General features: G+C 38.4%; 1 protein-coding gene across 1 annotated transcript in view; it reads left to right on the plus strand.

Moving 5' to 3' along the window:
- The window catches only part of NETO1 (neuropilin and tolloid like 1), a gene marked incomplete at both ends in the record, with an annotated part of 87,673 nt that overhangs the window by 52,420 nt on the left and 7,497 nt on the right, over positions 1-27,756 (plus strand). Inside the window, 4 exons of the mRNA XM_083357346.1 lie at positions 2,071-2,112; positions 2,205-2,332; positions 12,677-12,905; positions 25,814-25,927. Coding sequence (XP_083213472.1) covers positions 2,071-2,112; positions 2,205-2,332; positions 12,677-12,905; positions 25,814-25,927 — 513 coding nt within the window. The remainder of the gene's footprint in view (positions 1-2,070; positions 2,113-2,204; positions 2,333-12,676; positions 12,906-25,813; positions 25,928-27,756) is intronic.

Consider the following 27,756-nt stretch of genomic DNA (forward strand, 5'->3'; position numbering starts at 1 on the left):
CTTCTCTGGGTCCTATAGATGCCTGATATCCCTATGCCTAGTGCCTCAAACCAGTCTAGCACAACTAAACTAGTTCTCTGGCCCTCAACTACGATAATATCCAAGTGCCCTTGGAACTTCTTAAACTGCACTGAAAGGGTGGCCTCCCCCTTGATTTTTACTGGGGCGTTTTGGAAATCGGTGAGGATAATGTTTGAGGGCCTCAATTTGACCCACTGCTTGCTCTGGCCACAAATAAATTTGAAGGTCTCATCCGAGATGACTGAGACTGCAGAGCCGGAGTCAAGCTCCATTTTACAGGGAATGCCTTGTAAATGGACGTCCAATTTAATTTTGGGTTTAAGTGGCCGTCAGGCCCCGGTTCAGCAGATGGCCCTCCAGCTTTTGAAAAACCCTATGCTGGTCGGTTTCTGGGCCCCAGTACCTTTCTGCAACATGTCCTCTGGCTGTAGCTCGTGGAGACCCTCTCGGAAACGGCTATGGCAGACTGCTGTGATGTAGCCTGGTTTTCTGCAGGCCCGACACGTGGCCGACCGGAACTTGCAATTTGCCCATGCGTGGTCTCCGCCACAGCCTGCACATTTCAGGAAGGGAATTGCCTTCCGTTGGTTCTCCCGGCTTCCTTGTTGTCAATCCCGTTGTTCCAGCCTCCTCCGAACCTGGTCGATGCCGGTCTCCTCTGCTTCTCCGCTCCCGCTGTACACGGCGTCTTTGAGGTGGATGGATCCTCCTGGGCTGCTGAGTCGGGGGGTCTGGACCACTTGCCCCATGCCGCCGGCCGCCTCGTTGGCCAAGATCTCATCCTGAGCATCTTGGAGGGTTACGTTGGGCCACGAATGTCTGAGCTTGCCTGGCAGTTGGAACCTTTAGCCTGGAACTGCCAGGCCAGCTCGGACATTCGTCACCATCGTTTGGGATGACGGATGTCGAATTCTCGGGGCTGTCCGATCTGTGCCATCTCTTCATCCGACTTCCGTGAATCCTGCTCCACCGATGTGGCCGCTAGCGTAGTGACTAGTTGGTCATCGAGGAGGGGGAAAAATACCTCTTTCCTCCAGCAAGCGATGCGGTCCCCTAGTGACTTACAGCTCTTAAAGTGAAGCAGGATGCCACCCTCGTTGCCACTGTTGTGTAGTGGGTTCTGGAGCGCAGGAAGGACGCCGAGACAATGAGTACAGCATGGCAGATCTTTATTAGGTGAAAGTGACTGTACTGGGGAATAGGGGTTACCTGCCCTCCTTTTATACCTGGCCAGGTGAGCAGCCGGCCAATGGGTTTGAACCTCTGTTTCCCGCCAAAACTGGGTTCCCACCAAAACAGTTACACTTCAACGCCCTCTGCTGGTGACTGCTATGTAAGTGTGTATGTGTTCTCTTCACCTGGATACATAACAGACTTAATGTACAATACTTTACACCAGTGCTGGTTAAATTGTAGTTTCCTTAAGACTTGGATGAAGAAGCCTCCAGAGCTCTGGCATCTAATTTGCAATGTTTTAACATGACAGAAGGGAAAAAAATCATTAAATTCACGGAGAGAAATCACTTAAACTACATTTCTTTTCATTTAATAAAATGTATATTGCGATTAAATCTCATTTAACTTTTATATTAGTCCTTTTCTTTTTTAAGAGTGCAGATAATATGCATGTTTAGTGAAAGAGGAAATGAGGCTAGTTTCTTTGCTACTTTCTTGTGCCACCAGAAAACTATTATAGAGTTGGGTAAGTTCTTAGCTGCAGCTGCTGGTTTGGCTGTTCAGATGAGTTATAATTAGTTGAATTTAGTCTGTTTTATGGGAGTCATTTTAATTGAATTTTTCTTGTGTGCTTAAATGTATTTGCTTTTGTTAGTCATTACCCTTTGTTGGAAAAGCAGAGTAGAAATTCAGTAAATTAGCAAATTAACCGCCTGAGGGTAACTTTGCTTTTTAAAAGAACAAATCACATTTTAAAAATTCTACTTAATAGTTCTCTTCAGATCCCCATAATTAAGATTAAGCTAGATTATAATGTTTCTAAGAGTGTTGGAAAAACAGGCTAATTTGTTTCTTCTTTGGTTTCACTTTCAGATCCTGAATTCAAGGATCTTGGGGTTTTGAAACCATTGCCAGGTCGGTATGTTCAGTTTTCCATAGCACTTCAAAGCCTTTGTATTTGATCTGATTTTCTTCTTGCTTGATCTTTATGTTTTGTTGTTATTCAGTTTGTGAGTTTCAAATGGGAGGATCTGAAGGAATTGTGGAATCGGTGCAGATTGGAAAAGAAGGGAAAGCTTCTGATTCTGAGGCTGTTGATTGTAAATGGTACATCCGAGCACCACCACGATCCAAGGTCAGTTCTGTTTCATTCTTTGATTTGGGGTAATAATTTAAGAAAGTGATTATATTAATACAGGATTTATTGCTTTCTACAAATGGGTTTTGAATTTCATTTTGTTAGATAGCGCCCAGTGTTCAAGTTTGTCAAGATCCTTCTGTATCTTAAGCATATCTTCTGGAGTGTTGGCTATTCCTGCCAGCTTGGTGTTGTCTGCAAATTTGATGAGTTCACCATCTATCCCCTCATCCAAATCATTGATGAACATGAATATGAATATGAGTGGAAGCCACCCAGACATTTTTGTTCACATTTCCACTTTTAATGCTGCTGCAGTGGCAGAAGGAAAGAATGCAAATTGTTCTTCTCCCATTCCTTGAAAATGGATAAATTTAATAAATAAATAAACTTGCTTATTTATGCTGCATTTTCCAACACTATGTCATGCCAAGAGCACCATAAAGGTTATATAAAATCTAATTGCTCATGCCCGGAAATTACAACAGCACCATAATATGTAAGAAAGGTGGGTAGGTTATCCAGACCAGGAACAAATCTTTATAAGCATATAAACCTCTCTTCACTTAGAAATGAATAAACCATTTCTCCTTCTTAACTGTGGGGTTTTGTTTTTGTCAAATTTTAAAGTCTTTAATATATTTGATGGGAAATTTATTACTTTTCCAATAGATATGCTTTTGCTAGCTCCAGTGTGATTTCTTGGCTACAGATGAAAGTGCAAAATTGGTGAACTTTGCTTGAATATAGACAGGCTCTTATTATGGTTTTCTGACTTGCCCAATCAATCTTGTCAAAGCAAATGTACAGTAATAGATGAAACAGAATTTATCAAAAATGATTCACTGTGAGGAGCTTATGATGGAGTTTTACTGAAGTTATATGTTATTCAGACTTTGGGATAATTAATTTTCATATATATATATATATATATATATATATATATATATATATATATATATATATATATATATATATATATATATATATTCAGAGCTTATTATGTTCAAATTAAAATAAAAAAAACCTCTTTCCAGTTCAATCGGCATTGCTTTTTTCATTTTTTTAAAAATACCAACCTTAAAAGTGACAAGACAGTAATTTAAAACTGTAATGCAATCAGGGGCTATTAATTACATATGTCATGGCTGCAGTGAGGTTATTGTATTCTTTTTGTTAACAGCTGTGCCGTTTTGTAGTGACATTCCAAAGCTGAAACACCTCTGAAATTCTGTCCTTTATTTTGGTCAAAATTACAATAAGATCAAGTGGTTGAAAAAGTGGATTTTTATGACATTTTAAAAGAAAAATGTAGAACAGTGGATTTTTTCCCCTTCAATCACATAACAGTGTTTCATAAGAAAGTATTTATAATGCAGGACATACAAGTGTAGGTTTTTACAATAAAAACTGCCATCTTGCTCCATTTGAAGTAATATCAAACAAACAAAAATGCTTGCTGGATTCATTTATTTATTTGATGTAAGGCCAGAGATTTTTGTGGCTTACATTATAAAATATTGTAAAAAATAGATAAAAGAAACCATGTGTGTCCAGACATAATACACTCCATGTACTGGATCGGGTTCACCCAACAGCAGGAGTAGGCAACTGTGGCCATTTTACAATCTGTGAACTTGAACTTCCTACCCCTGCCCAACAGGGATCTAGCAGGTACTCAACTCCGGGACTTGGGAGTAGAACCAGTTTTTTTTTTTAAAAACTTCTGGAGTATCATTAGTGTGGAAATAAATAGGAAAAAGTAAAGCATTTTTGTAATGAAGACATGATAGCTTAAATTTCATCATTGAAAATAATAGTGTATGATTGGATAAAACATTTACCTATACAGTTTTTGCATCTTAACTAATATGTATAGGTAGGTCTCTTTCAATTCCTCTAATGGAATAGCTATTTAGTTATTTTTAGTGGGCATACAAGGTTTGCACCCAGGCTCTATTACAGTGAAAAATTAGAAAATTATCTAAAAGTACCCTCTGTACTTTCCCCGAGGACCTGGGAGCGAAAAGGTCCAGCCTCCTGAGCTCAGGCTGGTCTACCTAAATGCCAGGTCCGTTGCTAATAAGGCTCCTCTTGTTCTAGACCTAGTGGAGAGTGAGCACGCGGACCTGGCTTGCATCACGCAAACCTGGCTGGGCCCAGAGGGTGGTGTCCCTCTGGTTGACCTCTGCCCGCCTGGTTTCCGGGTGCTGCACCAGCCTCGGGCCCATGGTAGGGGCGGAGGAGTGGCAGTAATCATCAGGGAGACCCTTAGCCCGCGGGAGACCACCGTCCCTCAGATAGTCGGGTGTGAGTCTCTCTTTCTGAGATACGGCCCTGGGGCGCAGCTGGGCCTGCTGCTGGCGTACCTTCCACCTAACCGCGCAGCGGCAGCCCTGCCTAAGCTACTCGATGTCCTCTCGGGGTTGGTGGTTGAATTCCTCAAACTCATGGTTTTGGGCGACTTCAACCTACCATCCCTAGGAGGATCGTCCAAACTAGCTCGGGAGTTCATGGCTTCCATGACGGCCATGGACCTGTCGCAAATAATTTCAGGACCGACTCATGAGGGAGGCCACACCCCCAACTTGGTGTTCCTATCTGGACGGTGGCGTGATGATATTGGTGGGGGCTCCCCAACCGTTATGCCCCTGTCATGGACCAATCATCACCTCCTACGGCTAGACTTCTGCTTTGCCACCCCCCGCCGTGGGTACGCGGAGCCAACCAGATGGTACCGCCCCAGGCGCCTAATGGACCCTGATAGGTTCCAGGCAGTGCTTGGGAACCCACCTGCACTCCCTGCTCACAGCTTGGCGGATGCCTTAGTGGAATCCTGGGAAAGGGCAGCCACAGAGGCACTTGACTGAGTTGTACCCCTGCGGCCCCTGACCCAGCGCAGATCCCAGCGAGCCCCATGGTTCACCGCGGAGCTCTGGGAGATGAAGCGTCGGAGATGGGGCCTAGAGAGCCGTTGGAGATCTAGGCGATCCGAATCCGACCGGTTGCGACTAAGAAGCCACACCAGGTCTTATCTCGCAGCGATAAGGGTGGCGAGATCCAATTACTTTTCCACCCTCATCGCGTCCGCAGATAATCGCCCGGCTGCCCTGTTCAGAGTGACTCGCTCCCTTCTGAACCAAGAGGTGAGGGAGGAACCCTTACAGGGTCGAGCCGAGGAATTCGGTCAATATCTGTTGGATAAAATCGCTCGGATTCGAACCGGCCTGGACTCCAACTGGGCAGAGTCTGAGGAACAGGACATGGGCAGTCTTGTTGACGTCATCTGGGAGGAATTTGATCCTGTGACTCCAAAGGAAGTGGACAGGACTATGAGGAGGTTGAGCTCCTCCACATGCTTACTGGACCCGTGCCCTTCCTGGCTGGCTTATGCAGCTCGAGAGGGGACACGAGGCTAGTTTCAGGCGGTCATCTCTGCTTCTCTGAGTGAGGGTCACTTCCCCGCCTCCTTGAAGGAGGTGGTGGTGAGACCTCTCCTCAAGAAGCCCACCTTGGACCCAGCTTCATTGAATAACTTTTGTCCAGTCTCCAACCTTCGCTTCCTTGCAAAGGTTGTTGAGATTGTGGTGGCGCATCAGCTTCCTCAGGTCCTGGATGAAGCGGATTATCTAGACCTGTGCCAATTGGGCTTCAGGCCGGGCTACAGCACGGAGACGGCATTGGTCGCTCTGATGAATGATCTCTGGAGGGCCCGGGACAGGGGCCATTCCTCTGTCCTAGTCTCATTAGACCTTTCGTCGGCTTTCGATACCATCGACCATGGTATCTTGCTGCGGCACCTCAGGGGTTTGGGAGTGGGAGGCACGGTTCTGCGGTGGTTCTCCTCCTTTCTCCTGGGACGCTCGCAGTCGGTGTTGGCAGGGGGACAGAGGTCGACTCCGAGGCCTCTCATATGTGGAGTCCCTCAGGGGTCGGTTCTCTCGCCTCTCCTGTTCAACATCTACATGAAACCGCTAGGTGAGATCATTCATGGTTTTGGAGTAGGGTACCATCAGTATGCTGATGACACCCAGCTTTTCATCTCAACTCCAAACAGCATCAGTGATGCCATCGACGTGATGTCCCGTTGCCTGGAAGCGGTTCGGGAATGGATGGGAAGGAACAGGCTTCAACTCAACCCGGACAAGACTGAATGGCTGTACATACTGGCATGCCAGGATACTCAGAGCATCCCATCCCTTAACATCGGGGGTGAGTTATTACCCCCTGTTGATAGGGCCCGCAACCTGGGTGTCCTCCTAGACTCACAGCTATCCTTGGAAGATCACATAGGAGCTGTGACCAGGGGGGCCTTCACTCGGGTCCGGCTGGTGCGCCAACTACGACCTTATCTGGACCTGGATGCCTTGCGTACAGTCACCCATGCACTTGTGACCTCTCGCCTTGACTACTGCAACGCTCTCTACATGGGGCTGCCCTTGAAAGCCACTCGGAAGCTTCAGCTGGTGCAGAGTGCAGCTGCACGAACACTTTTGGGAGCCTCCCGATACTCCCATATCACACCTCTCCTCCGTGAGCTGCACTGGCTTCCGGTTGCCTTCCGAGTGAAATTCAAGGTGCTAATGATGACATACAAAGCCCTACATGGCATGGGTCCAGAATACCTACGGGAGCACCTACTGCCAACGTCAACACCGCTCCGTCCTGTGCGCTCCCACAGAGAGGGCCTCCTCAGAGTGCCACCGGTCAAAGAATGCCGGCTGGTGGTCCCCAGGGGGAGGGCATTCTCAGTGGGTGCGCCAACCCTCTGGAACAGCTTGCCTACCGATATCCGGATGGCCCCCGACCTTCGCACCTTCCGGCGCGACTTAAAAACTTACCTGTTCCAACAGGCCGGCCTGGCCTGACAGCTCTTGGGGTTCATTTGTTTTTACTGTTGTTTAACTGTATACATACGTTGCTCTGTACACCGCCCCGAGTCCCTCGGGAGAAGGGCGGTATATAAAACAAACAAACAAATAAATAAATAAATAAATAAATAAAAATGCTAGCAATTGTTAGTGATTTCAAAGGGAAGATTGAGATCTCAGAATTGTACATTTTCAGTGGGAACTTTTTTTAAATACAGCAGTGGAAGAAAAGAGTTGTCATTGTGATGCTACCAACTCTGTTTTCAATGCAACAGTTTAGTAATTACTATTATTATACTTATAATGTTAATCTTAAGTATTATTGTTTATTATATTTATCTTGAACTAATATAAAAGAAGAATTGGTGACTCATTATTTTATTATAACAAATGCTTTGGCTAGTCTCTCCTTAAGCAAATGCAAGAAAAAAATTATAAGGAATTATAAACAGTGATAAATTCCACAAGAGAATGAAACATCTAACACTCCAGGCAGATAAACCTTTATTTATAATCAAAAGATTCCACTGAAGTTGTGCAGTTGCTACACATTTATAACTATAGTTCATCATATAGCAGTCTTTCAGGCTGAGCCTTGAAACTGAAAGCATAATTGAGATGTTATTTACAAGGGGATCGTATCATGCCAAAATCAGGGTAAGTGGTCTTTGGGAACCAATGGGCGTGCTCGAAATGCTAAAGTTATTTTATGGAGCCAGTGTAGAAATGGATGGGACCAAGGGATGACAACATCTGGCTTACCTTGTTTGGGCCTGGTAGTTATGTAGGTGTAGTCTGCTGTAGAGTTTGAACAGGAGAATTCTGGGGAATACCAGAATTGCAGGCTGCAGTTGAAAGTTGGACTGAATCCCAGGAAAAGGGATTGGTAAAGAAAAGAATCCCTTAGAACTCAGACTTTACTCTTTAGTAACTCAAACCTTTACCATTTATGAGGCAAAGGATTAAGTTAAAATCTATAATTAATAAAATACACAGAACCTTAATTAAATTCATTTCCTCTGTCTATGAAAATATGATTTTCATTCATACAAAAATAATGGCAACAGATAAGATTTATTGCACACAGACTTTGCAAAATTGATGTATCTCTAATCCTCATCTGTAAAATAATTCATGTTTTCTACCTTTAAAAAAAAAGACTTTAAAAGCAGATTTTCCCCCATGTGCTCTTTTCTATGCTGGTATTGTTTCCAAATGGTTACAGAAATATATGGCTGCTTCAGTGATGGAGCCTAAGAGAAGAGTATCAGGTATCAATTTATTCTTCTTTCACCATTGATTTGGTGCTTAAGCACCAGGCTAAAAAGCACGAGACTATGAGTTTAGGTCCCACTTTAGCGCTCAGTGGGTTAGGACGCTGAGCTTGTCGATCAGAAGGTCGGCAGTTTGGCGGGTCGAATCCCGAGTGCCGCGTAACAGAGTGAGCACCTGTTACTCGTCCCAGCTTCTGCCAACCTAGCAGTTCGAAAGCACGTAAAAATGCAAGTAGAAAAATAGGGACCACTACGGTGGGAAGGTAACAGCGTTCCGTGCGCCTTTGGTGTCTAGTCATGCCGTCCACATAACCACGGAGATGTCCTCGGACAAGCGCTGGCTCTTCAGGTTTGAAACGGAGATGAGCACCGGCCCCTAGAGTCGGAAACGACTAGCACGGATGTGCGGGGGAACCTTTACCTTTTTTTTTTTTTTAGCCATGAAAGCCGACTGAATGATCGTGGGCCAGTCTCTCTCCCTCTCAGGCCCCATCTCACAGAGATGTTGTGTGGAAGAACGGAGGAGGAAGGATGTGTTGGATATGTTTTCAACCTTGAGTTATTTCTAAAACAATAAAAGCAGGATACAAACAAACAAAATAAAAATAAGTATCTATTGTATGCACACACATACAAATGTTTGGTTTCACTTCAATTGGTGGCAAAAACATGCAGCCTTAAGTCTCTTTTCTCTAGCTAACATGTGCAAGGAAAACCGTACTCTCTACATTTCTTGTCCAGTAGGAAAATGTTCTTTACCAGTTCTCTAAGTTTCTGAAACTTGATCATAATGCAAGCAAAGAACTGCAACCTAAATCTTGCTTTTTCATATTTAAAAAAATAACTGAGATGAAACACAAAATACTACTTTTTTAAAGCTGACTTATTGACAGAGAAACAATAACAGTAAAATAAGTTTTCGCTTCCCTGTTGTATAGGATATAGCAACAATTGCTTTGAAGCTAATAATTATTTGACTGGAAAGTTAAAGACCCCCACTACACACCGTTAGTATTTGAGTAAAACCAAGTTAAAACTCCCTAAATCCCTGTTCTCTATTTGTAAGCGATAAACGGTCTTTATCTAAGGAATTGGAAAATAAAATCAAGACTGAAAAAAATTCTTAAGAACCCACTAAAGTACTCCAATGAAAAAGTATTGCTATTTAAAGCATCCCATTCAGGCCTCTAAAAGAGAAGTATATACTTCTACAGGCTTCAGCAAAATAAGAGGAACCAATAGAAGAAGGATTGGATTTTTAAAGATAGTCATTCAGACTAAACTCTTGTAGCAAGCTGTTTTATATCACATGCATTACTACATCAACCATTATTTAACACCAATCCCATTTATAGACCAAACCGTTGCTTTTAGGTCTCTTTCCAGAAACTAGTACTTTAGATTTGGATAATTAATCTTCATCTCATTATAAGTGCTAAAATAGCCAAATTTAAAGTTGACAGGATGACCTTTCAAGATCAGGTAGGGTTTTTCTTTTAAAATCATATGATCTTATTCTAATTTATTTTTTAAATTTCTGTGTCACTTTTTCAGAGCGGTTTTTCACCATGTATGACTTTAAAACATAAGGGAGACAGACTTGATTAAGAGTGAAGTTAATTAGTGACATGATAAATCAGTTGGCTTAGATATTTTCTATTTCCTTTTCTAGTTCTGTAAGTTTTTGACCCTTGCTAAATGTTGTTACGGCTGTTGCAGTTATGACAGGTAACTAGTTGCCATGAATATAATGAGTTTGTTCCGGATGTATAATAAGAGTTATGAAATGTTGTAAATGATTTAGATTATTTTGTAAAATAATAACTGATTCAGGAGAATGAAATTACTAGAAATGCCACAATATTAGAGTTAGTTGTATTTGATTAGTTATATGTGAGATTCACAATAAAAATCTGCATTTACTGTAATGTAATCTGCAGGGCATCTAGCATAAGCTTAATGGGATGATCAAAGGCATGCATCTTTTTATATGTCTTGTGTCTGTCTGCCTGCTATCTGTCTGTTGAGTTTGAATATGGAGCATCATGTTCTCTCTACATCTTTCTGCTTTTTTTTGGTGAGAAGAAGGACTCATCTATTAGCAAGCACCAAATTCCAGCACATGATCGTTTTGACTGCTTGAAGAAAATTTCAGTCTTGCTTTACTATTCCTAGTTCAAGAAGACTGAAATAAAATAAATTTTGATGCCATTTCTTAACTGATTAGAAAAGAAACTTACAGCACTTCCACTCACCTAAAACTGCTGATGATCTAGCAAATTATACTGTTTTATTTTGATGATGTTGCTATTTGCTTTAGGACAAATTGGCTTGAGAAGAACATTCATTTCAAATATCTGTGGGTCATTTTTCATCTTTCTTGAGCCAAAAATAAGACCCATAGCATCAATACAGTGTTGCAGCAATACTGAGTTCCTTTTTAATTAGAAATGCAGTGTTTCCTTGCAGATTTAAGGTTTTTTGAAACTAAAGACCTTGCTCTGTTGGGCCCAATGTTGGGCCCAATAAAGTACTATAAATTAGTTCTGAAAATGGTCAAATAGAAATGTTAAAATCTATTTTCTAAATACATTCAGTGCATACCAAATGTTGTTAGATGTCTTGAACCTGGATGCATAAAGGTTGTGGCAAGAATTTGGATTGATATGCTTAATTTGTTATTTAAAAAACAACATTTATTTCTGTAGCAGTAGAGCAACTACTGATTTCTAGAAAGAATTAGATCCTTGTGTATGAAATTTTCATATTTACAGTGTAGTGAAAAAGGAAAAAAAAAATCCTTGTAACACCTTCTGTTCTGTTCCTTCAGCTTTTCCTTTGGGATGTACCTCCCTTGCTCCTGTCCCATTAGTTTCTATATTTCTTTGTCTTCTTATCATCCTAAACATTTCTGAGTATAATCAAGAAGATGAGCAAAATAAGATAGTTCTTTGTTCTTTTTTGTGTTTTTTCCAGAATGTTAGAAACTATTTGTCATTATTGTATTTATAAAGAAATTAAATGAGTGAGCAGTAAAAGACATTTTTTTTCCAATGGAAGAATGTCTCATTTCCCAAACTTCAGAAAGTTAGCTATTAGTTGTCCTTTGAATACAAAGGTTTTACTAAATTATTATGGGCTGATTATTTTAATTGCTGACTCTGCCTTAGGTTTCATTAGGCATTGATTAATTCTGCAATGCATTGCTTTAAACCTTTAAAGTTTAAAGTGTGGAGAGAGATAACCTCTGTATAGGAATTTTGATATTTCACAATTGAATTACAAAAAAGTTAACAAATTCTAGATGGTTTTGCTTTATTATTTTAAAATAAGCAGGTAATGTTCTCACTACTTAAAGAAATAACAGAAAGCCTTTTTCCACTTAAATATTCCTGGATTTTAAAACAACTGATCTATTAGTTTTGAGACAAATAGAAAAGAAAGGACAAAGAGGAGAAAAGAGGACAAAATATTTCTTACATTTTTTCCCTTTTCTGTAAATAATGTAATGTGATGAAACTATATGAAGAAGCATATTCATTCTCTATTCTGTTCTGAGTAATATAAATACATTTGATTATTGTTATGTGCATACATAGACGTGATCATTATGAGTTTGTGATAAGCATACATGAAAAAATTCTTCCAAGGAAAAATAAATTGTTAGAAAAAAAAGATTCTCAGTTCCAATCATGATCCTGTTTTCTTCCTGTATGCTACCATTCAGTAACATAAATATGATCACTGTTTTGCTGTAGATCAGGGGTGTCAAACTCAATTTCATTGAGGGCCGCATCAGCATTGTGGTTGCCCTCAGGGGGCCGGGTGGGTATGGCCAGGGTGGGCGTGGCGTACTGGGTGGGCATGGCTAGACTGTGTATGGCCTACTGGGTGGGCGTGGCCAGCTCTACATCGTTCGCATCAAGGGTGCCTATGGGGGCCTGGGCAGGAGTGGGACAGATCTGAGGGTCTCTGGCAGAAGGAGGGTCTCTGGGCCAGGGCCAGGGCAGTGGGGGCTGTTCCCTCACTGTTTCCAGGATGGCTTCGTGGGCCACATGAAACCACTTCGCAGGCTGGATCCGGCCCCCGGGCCTTGTGTTTGACATGTCTGCTGTAGATCATTTGAAAAGCAAAAAATAATGTGGAAACGAAAGTGTTGGTCTGTGCTGTTATGTTCACTGTTCTCTTTTTTATAGATATATTTACGATTCTTGGACTATGAAATGCAGAATTCTAATGAATGCAAAAGGAACTTTGTGGCTGTCTATGATGGAAGTAGCTCAGTGGAGGATTTAAAAGCAAAGTTTTGCAGTACTGTTGCTAATGATGTGATGCTGCGCACAGGTCTTGGAGTAATCCGCATGTGGGCAGATGAAGGCAGTCGAAACAGCCGATTCCAGATGCTCTTCACATCTTTCCAAGAACGTAAGATACTTAATCAGAATTCCATTGTTATGTACTATTCAATGGTGTTTTCCTTTGTACCAAGTAAATATGATGATGTGTGATAACCAAGTAGGATATTTTCTGTCAAGTCTCTACAGGTCCCCTATCTATAATATAAAGGGAACCCCAGGTGGTACATGGCGACTTTGGTTTCTTTGCTTGTCAGAAATATGTATGAGGATTAAAATATCAATGCTTACAAAGAATGAGAAATCTTTTTCAAATATAGAGAAATTACAAGAGTAAGTTGTTTAATATCTTAGAAAAGAGAAACAAAATTCAAAATTATTGTGATTTAGAGAACTGTGTCAAAAATAGAAAAATGAGGTAGAACAAAGACATGAGCAAAGCTTTCAATGAGATTACAGTCTTGATAATACTCTTTGCGCAAAGGTTTTTAACATAGTTCCTGATTATTAAAGATGAGCCAGCAGTGTGATGTGGCTGCATAAATAGTTTGATTTTATTCTACGGGTGTCAGAATACCTTACTTTGAATATCTAGTTTTAGACATAATTCAGTAAGAAAGATTCAGAAGAACTGGAATAGATTTTAAGAGGGATGTCAGGCAAGAAACTATAAATCATAGGATAAAATTGTGGACTCTCCCTGTGATAGCCAAGTTCTCAAGGATCTCCAGAAAAGCCAGAATATAGGGTTAGGGTTATGAAAAGAGTTATAAAAAAGTGAAGGAGTTTGGAATGTTTAGTCTTCAAAACAAGAAGACCTTAGTAACAGCAGTTATTATGACACTGGGACCAATGTTGTTATTCAAAAAGGATGTGGGATCTCCTTCAGTTGATAGGTTAAGCAGAAGCAGAATGACTTGTTTATCATGGATAATTTAAATTGGATTTCTTTATTGAGCAGTGGCTAAGACTCAGTGATCTTTACTGAGCAATGGGTAAGACTCTCTAATCCTACTCATACAATCTTGAGAAAGCTGTTTTCTTTTGTATATTGAATTGCACATATCAACCCCCACACTTGATGTCTACAAGTGAATTAAGTCTATGCAATCAAACTTATTGAAATGTCAGTACCAAATAACTAAAAATAACCAATATCCACATGATAAGATTTATTAATATAATTGTAGGAGCCAAGATGGTGGACAGGCAGTAAAGGCTGTAAAGAGCTCCTCCAAAAGTAATATAATTGTATATACATAGAATAAACCTGATTTATAGGAGCCAAATAATCAGGAAGAATTCCTTTCTGTAGTATTGATTGTCAAAGACTGGAAGAAAACAATTGTTTAACAAAAATGATTTATCAAGTGAAATTAAATATATGGTTTAAATTTCCCCATCCCCTTTTTTTAAATGCAAATCTGTATCCATATTTTAAAAATCTACTTATCCAACTGAGTGTATCTTACAGAATGGAAAGGGGTAAATAAATGTTTTTCTGGAAGAGACTGATAAAAAGAAAGTGAAAAATCAGCAGTTAGGAATGTGCCAGGAAACCTGCCTATTTCTGGAAAAAAAAACCAGCCACCAATTATTTGACATACTGTCTTCTGATACAGCAGAGGCCATTCAAAGTAGCACTCTGAAAATGTATGGAGAAAAGTTCTCTGAGTAATTTGGGTTGGGTTAAGAAAATTCTGATGCATTCTGAGTAGAGACTATTAGTTACATGATATTTAGTGAAATTAAATATATGGTTTAAATTTCCCCATCCCCCTTTTTAATGCAAATCTGTATCCATATTTTAAAAATCTACTTATCCAACTGAGTGTATCTTACAGAATGGAAAGGGGTAAATGTTTTTCTGGAAGAGACTGATAAAAAGAAAGTGAAAAATCAGCAGTTAGGAATGTGCCAGGAAACCTGCCTATTTCTGGGGGAAAAACCAGCCACCAATTATTTGACATACTGTCTTCTGATACAGCAGAGGCCATTCAAAGTAGCACTCTGAAAATGTATGGAGAAAAGTTCTCTGAGTAATTTGGGTTGGGTTAAGAAAATTCTGATGCATTCTGAGTAGAGACTATTAGTTACATGATATTTAGTGAAATTAAATATATGGTTTAAATTTCCCCATCCCCTTTTTAATGCAAATCTGTATCCATATTTTAAAAATCTACTTATCCAACTGAGTGTATCTTACAGAATGGAAAGGGGTAAATGTTTTTCTGGAAGAGACTGATAAAAAGAAAGTGAAAAATCAGCAGTTAGGAATGTGCCAGGAAACCTGCCTATTTCTGGAAAAAAAACCAGCCACCAATTATTTGACATACTGTCTTCTGATACAGCAGAGGCCATTCAAAGTAGCACTCTGAAAATGTATGGAGAAAAGTTCTCTGAGTAATTTGGGTTGGGTTAAGAAAATTCTGATGCATTTTGAGTAGAGACTATTAGTTACATGATACAGCTTAAAATGATAATTTGCAGTTCCCAAGTTCATAAATCAAGCTGACCATAGTGATTATTTCTGTATAATTCTGATGCTGTTCCTAGGTACTTTTTCTCTGATTAAAACATTCTTTAATATTCAGTTTTATTTGTTCAAATCAAAGTCTTTGTGTCTTGTTACCTTAGAGACAACTGTGAAAGCATTGGGGATTCAATATGTTGTAGAAGTATATTTCCAAAAAGTGACACATGCTTTAAAACCACATTGTCCAAGTGATTGTGATTATTTTTCAGCTACATTATAGACTTTATAACAACTAATGCTAGGAAGGTTTCTGTTTACCAAAAGAGCTGCCAGATGTATTTTAGTGATTTCTGTTCAGGGAATCTAAGATCTTTCTGAGGTACTTTGGTAGATGTTTACCAAGCCAAATTTTGGAGTTTAAAATATATAAGATATTCATTTATTCAGCAACCTTGAAGAATAGTTTAAATTCTACGACAGGTTGCTTATCTATTCCATATTAGTTGGATTAAACAGGATAGATAAAAATAGTAATGATATATAACGCATAGTGACAAATTAAACTACTACTTATGAAAAATGTGGTAATAATTACAATGGTTAAAGATACGGTGGGATTTTCTACTTCCCAAACTATAGACCATTCTGAAGAATATTGTATCACCAAAGAATATTCAATTTGTTGGACTAACAAACACAAAATTAAATGAAAATACAACAGAGACAGATGGCATTGCACTGTGCTGTACATCATCTTCATAAATCACTGCATTTAGTAAGTTCATTTTGCTAGAAAAGAAGGAACTATATTATGACAGGATGGCAAGGAAAGCTGTTTCTATTATTTTAAAATAGCTGGCAACTTGCCTTTATCCTACTAATTTTAACACACTGTTAACAGAGACTGAAATGTATGAATATTAATGTAAGTAATTTGAAGAACTGATTACTGAGAGTTAAGAATTTGGAACTCCAAAACCTGGATATGAAAGCATTGGGAGATGTCATAGGAAGAGGAAAGATGGAAACATGACTGTAATGAGCACTTAAAATTTCAGATTTCAAGTGTAGACAAATTGTTGTTTGGTCACTAAGTCATGTCCAACTTTTTGTGACCCCATGGACCATAGCACACCAGGCCCCACAGTCCTACAGAAGGCTTTATGTACATTGTCCCAGGAGAAGCAAAATGGAGGTAATGTGAAGTGTGCATGTGTAAACACTTACAATGTATAGGAGTGGAGCCAGGACTTTTGTTCAGCTATGGGCTGCACTTTTTAAATATTACTTTTAATTTGAAGAGACCATGGAGTTTAATGATTAAACCAAAGAGACATTGTTGGAATCTTGTGCCCATATTTTTCATCAGAAGATAGTATTGAACTGTGAAGTTTAATGCAAAAAATAGTATTTTGACACGTAACTAGAATCTAGTGTTAAAAAGCAAAAGTAGTTTACAAGTGAAATAGGATGAAGGGTCTGTTAGTTAAAGCCTTCTATCTCTATAGTTTTTGCTCAGCTAAACCACAGTACCAATAGGCAGCAGGTGTGTACAACATTAAGATACCAATGTACATAGTACACACAAAGAAGTTGTATTATTGCATGTAATAGGCATTTAATCAATTTTTCATGGATTAGTTATAAAACTGAAAATTGTCCTTATTACTGTATCAACACAGACTTTCCAAAAATCCAATGACATGGTCCAAATAGTCCTAGTTAAAAAATGCAAGAGCTCAATTGATTCCTGCTCAGTTGCTGGTGAGCTACCAAGAAGACTTTCAACCCTGACGATAATGACAAAATGTCATGTACCAAATTAAATCATGGCCTATTAGCTTTGATGCTCCTCATCACTAGATGTCACTATTAGTTTGATTAAAACAAAATTATTTTTGTTCTGTTTTGAAAGAAATTATTTTATTATTTATATATTGCCTTGATCACTTGATAAATAAAGTATCTAATAATCCTTTCTCCTCCTATTTTCCCCACATCAACTTTATAAGGTAAGTTGGACTGAGAGAGAATGATGAGCCCAAAGGCTTAAAATGGGACTAGAAATCACAGTCTCTTGGTTTCTAGCCTGATGCCTTAACCTTGGTGGAGCAGTGGGCTAATGCCTCCTTAAGTAATACCAGCTGCCTGCAATTATTAGTGCAGGTTCGAGTCCCACCAGGCTTAAGGTTGACTCAGCCTTCCATCCTTCCGAGGTAGGTAAAATGAGGACCCAGATTGTTGGGGGCAATAAGCTGACTTCGTAATAATGCCGCTTGGGGGGGCCGAAAGCCCTAATAAGCAGGCATATACATAGAATGAAGGCTATTGCTAAGCACATTGATTTGTGCTTTAAAATTGTAAGCCGCCCTGAGTCTTCGGAGAAGGGCGGGATATAAATGGGATAAAAAAAAAAAACACTACACCAAACTGCTAGAATGAACTAACAAAATTCCACATCACAAAATTTACTACAACTAAGAAATTATGTACATCTGTGTATCCAGCAGCACCTGCACTGTGGGAAAAAGGAGGGGCAGAATGATGAAAGTAAGGTCATATCACAATGAAAGTCCTCCCTCTTTCAGATATGCATCATGATGTAGCATTTATTTACTTACAGGTAATCCTTGACTTAAAATCATTTGTTTAATGACCATTTGAAATTACAGTGGGACTGAAAAACATGACTTATGATAGTTTTTCACATTACAATCATTGCAACATCTCCATGGTCACATGATCAAAATTCTAATGCTTGGCAACTGGCATGAATTTATGACAGTAGCAGTGTCCAAAGTCACCTTTTGTGACTTTTTGACAAACATAGTCAATGGGGAAGCCAGATTCACCTAACACTCCTGTTACGAACTTAACAACTGCAGTGATTCACTTAACAATTGTGACAAGAAAGGTCATAAAATGGGGCAAAACTCACTTAACAATTGTCTCGTTTAGCAACAGAAATTTTGGGGCCAGAAGTCAAGGATTATCTAGCAAGTGGCATCTGTAATAATGTGCTTATTATTGGATAATGGTAATTTGTTGGCTCTGACCACAAGTAATTGGATTTGGCCTCTGTTGGAAATATTTGTGTTTCTTTGGAATCACCACCACCAGTATGTTATGTGCAAGTAATCCTTGGTTAACTGGTAATTTGGACTAGGAACCTTGTCAGCAAACAATGCAGTTGTAAAGTACGACATTGCATGACCATGCCAACTTGTGGTTATTATGCATGAAACCATATGATTGCCATTTGCAACCCCTTCCACATTGATTTTGCTTGTTGGAAGAAGGCAAGGAAGATTGCAAGTGGTGATCACATGGCTGCTGGATGCTGTGACTGTCATAATTATGAAGTAGTTGCCAAATTGTGATCACATAACTGCAGGGGTGCTGCAACAGCTGTGACTTTGAGGATTGGCTATACGTCTTCTTATTGTATTTATGAATAGTTGCTGAATGAATAGTTAACCAAGGTCTGCCTTTAGTAGTATATTGTACTCTGTGAAGTCTCTGTAGACATGTATAAGTCAGTGAAAAACTTTATCATATCTAAGTCCATATTTTGTTTTGTAAAATTGTAAGGATCGACATTGTTTTACTTGATACATACATTAAATGCCATTACTGAAATGATTGGTATATGCATTCATTTATTTCTCAAATCAGTTTGTATTGAAATCATTAGGTTTATTCAGTGGCATTGAGGAGAAATATACAAATTAATTTTACATTTTAGGATATTGCAATTATTGTGTAGTGGGTTGTGGACTGCATGGCAATGAGGAGGCAGATGAGTGCCGCGTGTCAGCTCTTTATTTGTGGTCAGCGCGTACTGGACAAAGGGGGTTACCTGGACCCTTTATATACTTAGCTAGGTGATGCTCTGGCCAATCCATCCATATCTCCTGCTGAAACCCTTTTAGCCAATCCAACCACAGCACAGCGCCCCCTGGTGTTACCTGCAGAGCTGCTGCTCACACCCCATACATAACAGCAATATGGGGGGTGAGGTGTTACCCCCTGTTGATAGGGCTCGCAACTTGGGCGTCCTCCTGGATTCACAGCTCAATTTTGAAGACCATATAGGAGGCGTGACCAGGGGGGCTTTTGCCCAGGTTCGCCTGGTGCGCCAGTTGCGACCCTATCTGGACTGAGATGCCCTACGCACAGTCACTCATGCGCTCGTGACCTCCCGTTTAAACTACTGCAACGCTCTCTACATGGGGCTGCCCTTAAGGACCACTCGGAGGGTTCAGCTGGTGCAGAATGCGGCCGCACGAGTTGTGATGGGGGTTTCCCGATACTCCCATGTAACACCTCTACTCCGCGAGCTGCATTGGCTTCTGGCTGCCCTCCGGGTGAGATTCAAGGTGCTGGTGATGACCTATAAAGCCCTAAATGGCTTGGGTCTGGGATATTTGAGGGAACACCTGCTGCCAGCATCAAGTTACCTTCGTCCAGTGCGCTCATACAGGGAGGGTCTTCTCAGGGTACCGCCGGTAAAAGACTGCCGGCAGATAACACCCAGGGGGAGGGCCTTCTCTGTGGGTGCACCTGCCGTCTGGAACCAGCTGCCTGTGGAGCTTTGGACTGCCCCCAACCTTCGTTCATTTCGCCGGGACCTGAAGACCTGGCTCTTTGAGCTCTCCGGCCCAGGCTGAGAATTTTTAACTGGGGTTTTTATTTTTTAGGGATGATTTAATCTTTTTTAATTGTTTTTAACTTTTGTATTGATTTGGTTTTAAATACCCTGTAAACCCTCTGAGTCCTTCGGGAAAGGGCGGTATATAAATCCAACAAAATAAATAAATATCATACAGTTAGAGAATTTTCTGAGTTATTGAATCATTATAATTTCATTTCATAGCTGCATTTGCCAAAATAATACATTAGAAACCAAATTACCAATGATGAGCAATGCAGCAACTATTTTCATATATGACGGCTTTATATTACTCATGGGGGTAATTGATTCCTAAAAGTTCCTAAAAGTAGATGTTTGTGTTCTTCTTGAGCTCACTGTTCATTTCATTTCCTTCTAGTTTATTGATGCTGTATGTTTAGATAAATAGAATATTTCTATACTACTACATTCCTGTCAGAAGCACCTACCAAGACCCTTCCAGGTTGGAAAGACATCACCATTGCCCAGGGAACCCAAAGGGGGCCCCTTTCATGTCCCTGAAGAATAATTTTATGATATTACATTATTTATGATTATAAATAAAAATATATGAAATTATGACTTACAAAGAATCGTTGTGTAGGAAAAAAATTAAACCTTCAAAGCTTCAAAAATATGAATTAGATGGCCAAATATTAAGGACAAATATAACTGCATAATATCACTAAGCCAAAAAGTTATATGTGCTTCCTTGATTATAAAAAATATTTTGATCAAACTATGGAATATGCTTAGAAAAAAAGGGGAATCCCAGAACATCTTATTATCCTCATGCAAAACCTATGTACAAGGTCAGGAATCCACAATATGGACAGATCATAATGAAATATAGTGGCCCTGGGTTAACAAAGGAATATAACTATACCTACAAAGGTATAGATCAAAATAGTACAGCTGACAGATTTCTCTGGTGTTTTATAAAGTGAAATTTGGATTTTGAAGCAAAAGGGTAGAAGCTTTAGTGTTGGAGGAGACTGACTGTTGAGAATAATATGAATAGCTAGGAAAACTAAGGAGCTCAGTAGGGCACAAATGACCAGGTTCACATTATCATATTTTTGATACTTTATGTGGAAACTTAACTCTTTGGAGAAATATTTATTGTTGGGAAAGCTGGAAGAAAAGATGAGAAGAAAATAACCAGCTGCATTGGACTCTGCAATGGGAAGGAGTGTACAGTTTTCAGACCTGAAACATCACGCTTGGAACAGATCCTTCTAGAGAAAATCTATCTGCTTCTTCACTAAGAATCACCGTTGATGTGAGGACACAATAATTACTCAACCACATTATAAAAAAAGAAATGTCTATATTCTAACATTTACTTTTAAGATATTTCTGCTTTATACAACTTTCCATGGTTAAAGAAGCTAAATCTCCTGATACTTTGGACTGCTTAGATAGTAACAAATTGGAAAAGACTAATCTAGGACCATTTTCTTGTGTTTGCAAATGTTAAACTGTTTTTAAGCCTTCTTTGCTGTGACTCCTAACCTTTGGAACAACATACCAAACTCCCCAGATGAGAACTGCACCAACTGTCCTGATCTTCCATAAGGGCCTGAAGACCTGATCTGCTAGTGGCCTGGGCCACCAACAGTTGTGTGTATACGTGTGTGTGTTTGTGACTCTGGAGGTGGTTAATAGATTGAAAGAAGACTCCACATCCTGCTATGTTCTTCATGCTCCTTCTCCCCATCTTTTAATCTTTGAATGATAAATTTTTAATATAACCACCGTATTTCCCCAAAAGCAAGACCTACCCTGAATATAAGCCCTAGCTTGATTTTTTTGAAGGTGGGCCTAATATAAGCCCTATTCCAAAAATAAACCCTAGTTTTGGGGTGAGGCACACCCCTAACAATCATGCTAGGGCAGTGGGGGGTGGAGCTTCCCATTGCAGCCAGGCCTCCCATGGATCAACATTTGCCTCACCGAAAAAAGCAGTTTCATTTTGCAGTTGAGAATAGAACTTGGAATGCATTTCGCAGTCAAGAAGCCTTTCTGGAAGACCTCTACAACAATAAATACAAGAAGTAAACAAAAACTGGATTCTAGCTCTATCTAATCATTATTCTTCCACTGTAGACTAGAAATAGATGTCATTGCATTTTATTCATACTTCCTATTGTATACTATCCAAACTAGCGAGGGTGACATCACATCAGGGTTTTTTGGGGATCATAGTCATACAAACTTTCTAATCACTCTTGTTAATTACTTCTTTAATTGTCACAATTTTCATCTAGAATATTTTGTAAATAAAGATAGTATGTCTTAAAACTAACGATACACTCTTGACTGTATTATATATAATGGTAGTATAACTTGGCATATCAAAGAGCCCAGGTCAGGATTTCACAGAGATTACAGGACTGCTGCTTTATTATTATAGACTAACAACATTTTGAATATCTGTCAGAATTTTCTTCCTCCCATCTTGCATCCAACAGAATCAAGGTTTTTTACTTTTATGCCTTTCTCATCATGTCTTCCCCATTCTCAAATGTGTTTTGTTTTGCTTTAAATGCTCCTGGATATCTTGATCAAAATTATATCTACATTTTTCTGCAGTGGCACAAACTTTTACTAGCAAGTTAATTTTAATTATAACTTTAAGTTGATTTTTTTGAATTTAACATTATTGTAGTATGATAACAATAATGTTTTTATTTTTTATTATTTTAATTTTAATTTATTAATTTAATTTATTTTTTATTATTTTAATTTAATTTATTTTAATTTTTTATTATTTTAATAATATTTTTATTATTATTTTTATGAACTGTTAAAATGGCAGTACCGTCATTGGGCGATTTTGGATAAGTGATGTCTGCAGAGGGGGGAAAATAAGTCAGACTCATGAAAGTAAAATTGTGTTGCAATGCTTGCCCCGCCCTTTTTCCAGATGTATCACAATATTAGATACATGCCTGAAAGAGGTAGAGTTTGCAGCACAGTGTCACAATAGCAGTAAAAGCTGGGTTGGATTCTTACTTCAGGTACTTCATTGCCACATCACAAGGTGAGCTGCATAAAAGATGAGAAAGCATCCTTTATATGGAATTCCGTTCTTCTGTCATTGTTACATTTAACTACCAGTACGTTTTTGCACTCAAAAGGTAAACATAAGAATTTGGGTCCTTAAATAAGGACTTGTGATCCCAGAGAACTTTTGAGAAGGCAAAAAAAAAAAGACTTGAAGATAATTCTTTCAGGAACTGTTATATTGAGTGATTTTTGCAACCTAAAGTTAGTTATTGGTGTACAACATCATTCTGGATATATATATACTTGAGAGGTTGTTCTGTATTCTTGTCCTCAATGATTTAAACAGGAAACATATTTCTTGAAACCCAATAGTAAAATTTAATTCGTATCCTTGGGCTTAAATCATATGTATAGCTCCTTTAGACTTAGGTTGCCACCTTGTGACCAGTGCTTGCAACAGAAAACCTGAATTTTCATTGTTGAAAAAATCGATAAATTAGATTTTTCTCATGAACTGTGAACATTTGAAACTTTGCATTTTTAACTATTTTACAATGTGGTATTCCCTGTGAAATAAACATCTTATTAGAACAGTACTGCCTTTGAACATGATGTCTGCTGCTCTGTTTCTAGCATCCAGTATATCAGCCTGGGACACATTGAGATCTTGGTTTCAAATGAGAAGAATCAGTATACAAATTTTCCTGAATTTACCACTTCTTTGCTATAGTATTTTTCCTTCTCTTTCTTGTTATGAATCTACTGAGGTTTTTTTTTAAGTTTGCAGGCCTGCTGGCATCAAAGTAAATGGTGTTTAGATCAACAGTTTTAGATATGCTGACAATACAGTTCTGCTTGCCAGTAAGCATGAAGATCTTCAGCTCCTCATCAACAGAGTAATAGAAATATTTTAAAAATATGGCTTGAAGCTTAACACCTCAAAAACCAAGATCATAGTCATCAGCAAACAACCTGTTAATTTACCACCAATGAATTTGGAAGGAATACCATTAGAAAAAGTTGAAAGGATCACGCAGCTCAGTTGTAATTTACATAAAAACTGGGATATGACCACTGAAGTAAAGACAAAGATCGAGAAATCTCGAACAACATTGTTCAAAATGAAAAAGGTCTTCTGCAGTCATGAATTAAGCCTAAGATTGAATATCAGGCTTGTCAGATGTTATATTTTTTCTATCTTGTTCTATGGAGAGAGAGTTGGTCTCTGACAAAAGGCCACCTGAAGAGACTAGAAGCATTTGAAATGTGGATTTACAGGCGGCTGTTACATATAAGCAGGGTTGACAAGATCAGAAATGAGGAGGTGATAAGCTGCCTGGGAAAGCCATTTTTTAAAAATTTTGTTCCATGAAGAATCTGACCTTGCTGAAAGCTAATTATTACTGCTCTGTTGTTATTTATTAACAACAATCTTTCATATCAGGATCTAATGATATAGGTTATTTATGAAAGATTATATGGAAAGGCCATTTATTTCAGATAGCAAACTCACTCTTTCAAATGTTCCTTCTTAAAAGCAAAGACTGCATTAGAAGGCGATTGAATTAAATATCTATAATAACCTACCGTATCAATTTCATTTCTTAGTACAAATTATTATAATAACCTTTTTTTTAATGCTCTCTATATTTGGGATAGCATTCTTCCAGATATTCATATGTCTCCTCTCCCTTCTCCATTGATGTTGAGAAAGTTATTCTCCCTTACCTTGAGATTCAGTGGTTGTTGACTCCTGTAAGGTTTTTGTTGTTATGTATGGTTTTTCTTCTGTCTGCGTATGACCTGTCCTTTTAAAAATTCATTGTTCTTGCTTTTAAAGTGTAAATTCCCCAGAATGATCTTAAGTCAGGCAGCCTCTACATTGTATGACTAAATAAAAATAGAAACTATCATAGGGAGTTCACTGTCCTTCAATCCAATATAAGGTTATTTGTAAATATATGTTCAAGTTTTCAGAGAGGTTAATATAGCTTTATAATATGTCATTTTTTCCCCTTAGTGCTACTTAAAAATTCTAAATAGCAGGCTTTGGATAATTATACAGATAGCCATCTAGTTGCGCGAACATAAAAATATATCATTGAGTTGAATTTATAAATGTTCAATGACTGAATAATCTCCACTGGATTATAAACTTCTCCTTGAGAATTTTGGATTTCCCAGTGAAGCCTGATATAGAGTATATAGCCTCCAGTTACACTTTCATTCTTGGGCTTTAGTAATATTAGCAACTTGATTTTACTAGTTTGTGAGCCTTAGGCAATTACGCTTTACCTCCTGCTCAGGGACTGTGAAAATTCAATATCAGAAAGGCAAGTGTTTCTGCAGTTCCTTACGTACCTACTACTGTATATAAAAAAATATGTGCTTGGAGATATCACTGAAATTTTCTTCTTTACCGGTCCCAATTTATATCTATAAGCATTGAGTTGTACTGAAGTTAATGGCTTTTTAAAAAATGCATATTAAATATGTTAAATAATGCCATCTTCCTATACCTCTCTTTTATATTTACACACACACATTATGTTGATTGCAATGAAGACATGAATGTGTTTGACTGCAGATGTGAAAATTGCAGTTTAAATCCTAAATTTTGTTTATACAATAAACAGTGAAGCAATTATGCTGATTACATAGAATTACAGCCATCTGGCCTACATTTTTTTAGATCCAATATTGCAGATCCCTTTGCTTGGTTTTGTATTAGATTCACTAATAGTTCTATTACTTCCAAGTAGAAGAGTAAATTCATTGTGCAGGCCTGCTAATGCATTTTTTTTCCTTTTCCTTTTAGCCCCCTGTGAAGCCAACACATTTTTTTGCCATAGTAATATGTGTATTAATAATACATTGGTCTGCAATGGACTCCAGAACTGTGTATATCCATGGGATGAAAACCACTGCAAAGGTAATGCTAAGCATATGGATTAAATTTCCAATTAATGCCACATTAGTTTTACTTTAATTATTTGAAACTGACCGAATATTTTCATGCTTTTTGATGAATGCATAAAATTGTATATTACCTAGTTCTAAAATTTGTTAGAACTTGTTTCAAAAGTTATTACAAAATAAATAGAACATTGAATACCTAGAGTGAAAAAGTCCAATACATTCTCTGGAAAAGATAAATTGTTGGACTTTGATCAGCATTTGGATAGAGAAATTCTATCACTTGGGTTCCTCTTTTTGTTAATGGTAGTTAATATCCAGTGTTTGTGAAAATATAAACATTATTATTAAAAGAGCACTCACAATATAAACTCACAGTTATCGTGAGACACATGTATTATAAAGGGCTGATTTGTGAAATTGCAATGCTTCAAGCTCTTTAGGGCTATATGGGACAAAACCAGAGCATTGGCATGTGAAAAGTAGAATATATAACACAATAACAACGTGTGAAAAGTAAAAACATCCATCCCTTCTATGTGTGTGTCTTGAATGTGAATAGTAAAATGTATACACTTGTCCTTGTGTAAACCTGCCTTTGTTTCATGAGAAAATAACTCAAAAACAGCAAAACAACTCATTTCTTTGCCTTGTTTTGGGAAATAAAGCCAAATGTTTCTTAAGATAAAATTCCAACTTCCAATGACAGTTAACTCTATTATACCATGTCTAAGGGGAATTTTGTACAATTCATTGGTTTCTAATGTGAAAAAAATGAAATCAGAACTAGAGTTCAAGTTCAAGCTTTACAGCACAGTTTGATTACAATTGTTTGGCCATAGTCCTCTAGATTTGCAGATTTCTGTAGCTGTATTTGTCTTCATTATAAAGAGTAAGAGGGATCATTTATTGCAGCAACAGCTTCCATGGTTATTATGCCTTTGAAAGCTTTTTTGGAGAGTGGTAAAGAATATAGGACATTATTCATTTAGGAAGAAATGGAAAAAGCTTGCAAAATGCTTCGCCTTAACTCAAAGCCAGCACAAGGAGCCAGACAGAAGAAATGTAATTCGAACAGAAGATTTTAAAATGGCAAATAATCTCTCAGCAAGACAGTTATAATTTTATGTTTTCTTTGTTGTAAATGCAAATAATCTATTCACTAATTGATAGTTTTAAGTGCCTGAATGATTGTGATAGCTATTAGATAGCTTTCTTCCATGCCTAATATCTAACTGTTCAATATTAATGTTATGAGAAGGACAGCAGATCCATATCAATGTCTGATGTGGTTTGCTGCTTCTGTTCTACCTGTATCTTCCCAGAAAGTATAGCTGGCCCACACATTTAGAATTCTACATAAAGTACCTATCTATGCATGATTGTGAATTTGACTCAGATGTTTGATTCAATTAAAAGATAAGGACTTGGGCAATCATGTGATTCAGAAGTTGGAACAAATATACAGTTTTACTGTTCTTTTCAACAAGTTAGTTTCCTTTGGGCAATTAATGAGTGAAGGCTTGCCAATCAGCCCTTCGCTTTTTTACCTTCTTCTGTTTAAAAGTGGTGCTGACAATATTTATATATCATTATGAAACAGATGAAATAAGAACAGATTAATTTTTACCATCAAATGCTGCAGGCCACTGGATTATGAAGAGCATTTCCAAATATGCCACTGATCAGAAGTAAAAGTCCCTGCTAGCAAGAAAGAAGCAATCCGTATTTATTCTGAATATCAATGTTATTTCAAAGCTTTCTCTCTGTCTCCTTGGGATACTAAGATGAATAAAATCTCAAAGCATATTCATGGCATGCTAGGATAAGTGGCAAATCATCAGC

Source organism: Vipera ursinii (assembly GCF_947247035.1).
Source record: "Vipera ursinii genome assembly, chromosome: 3".
NCBI lineage: Eukaryota > Metazoa > Chordata > Lepidosauria > Squamata > Viperidae > Vipera > Vipera ursinii.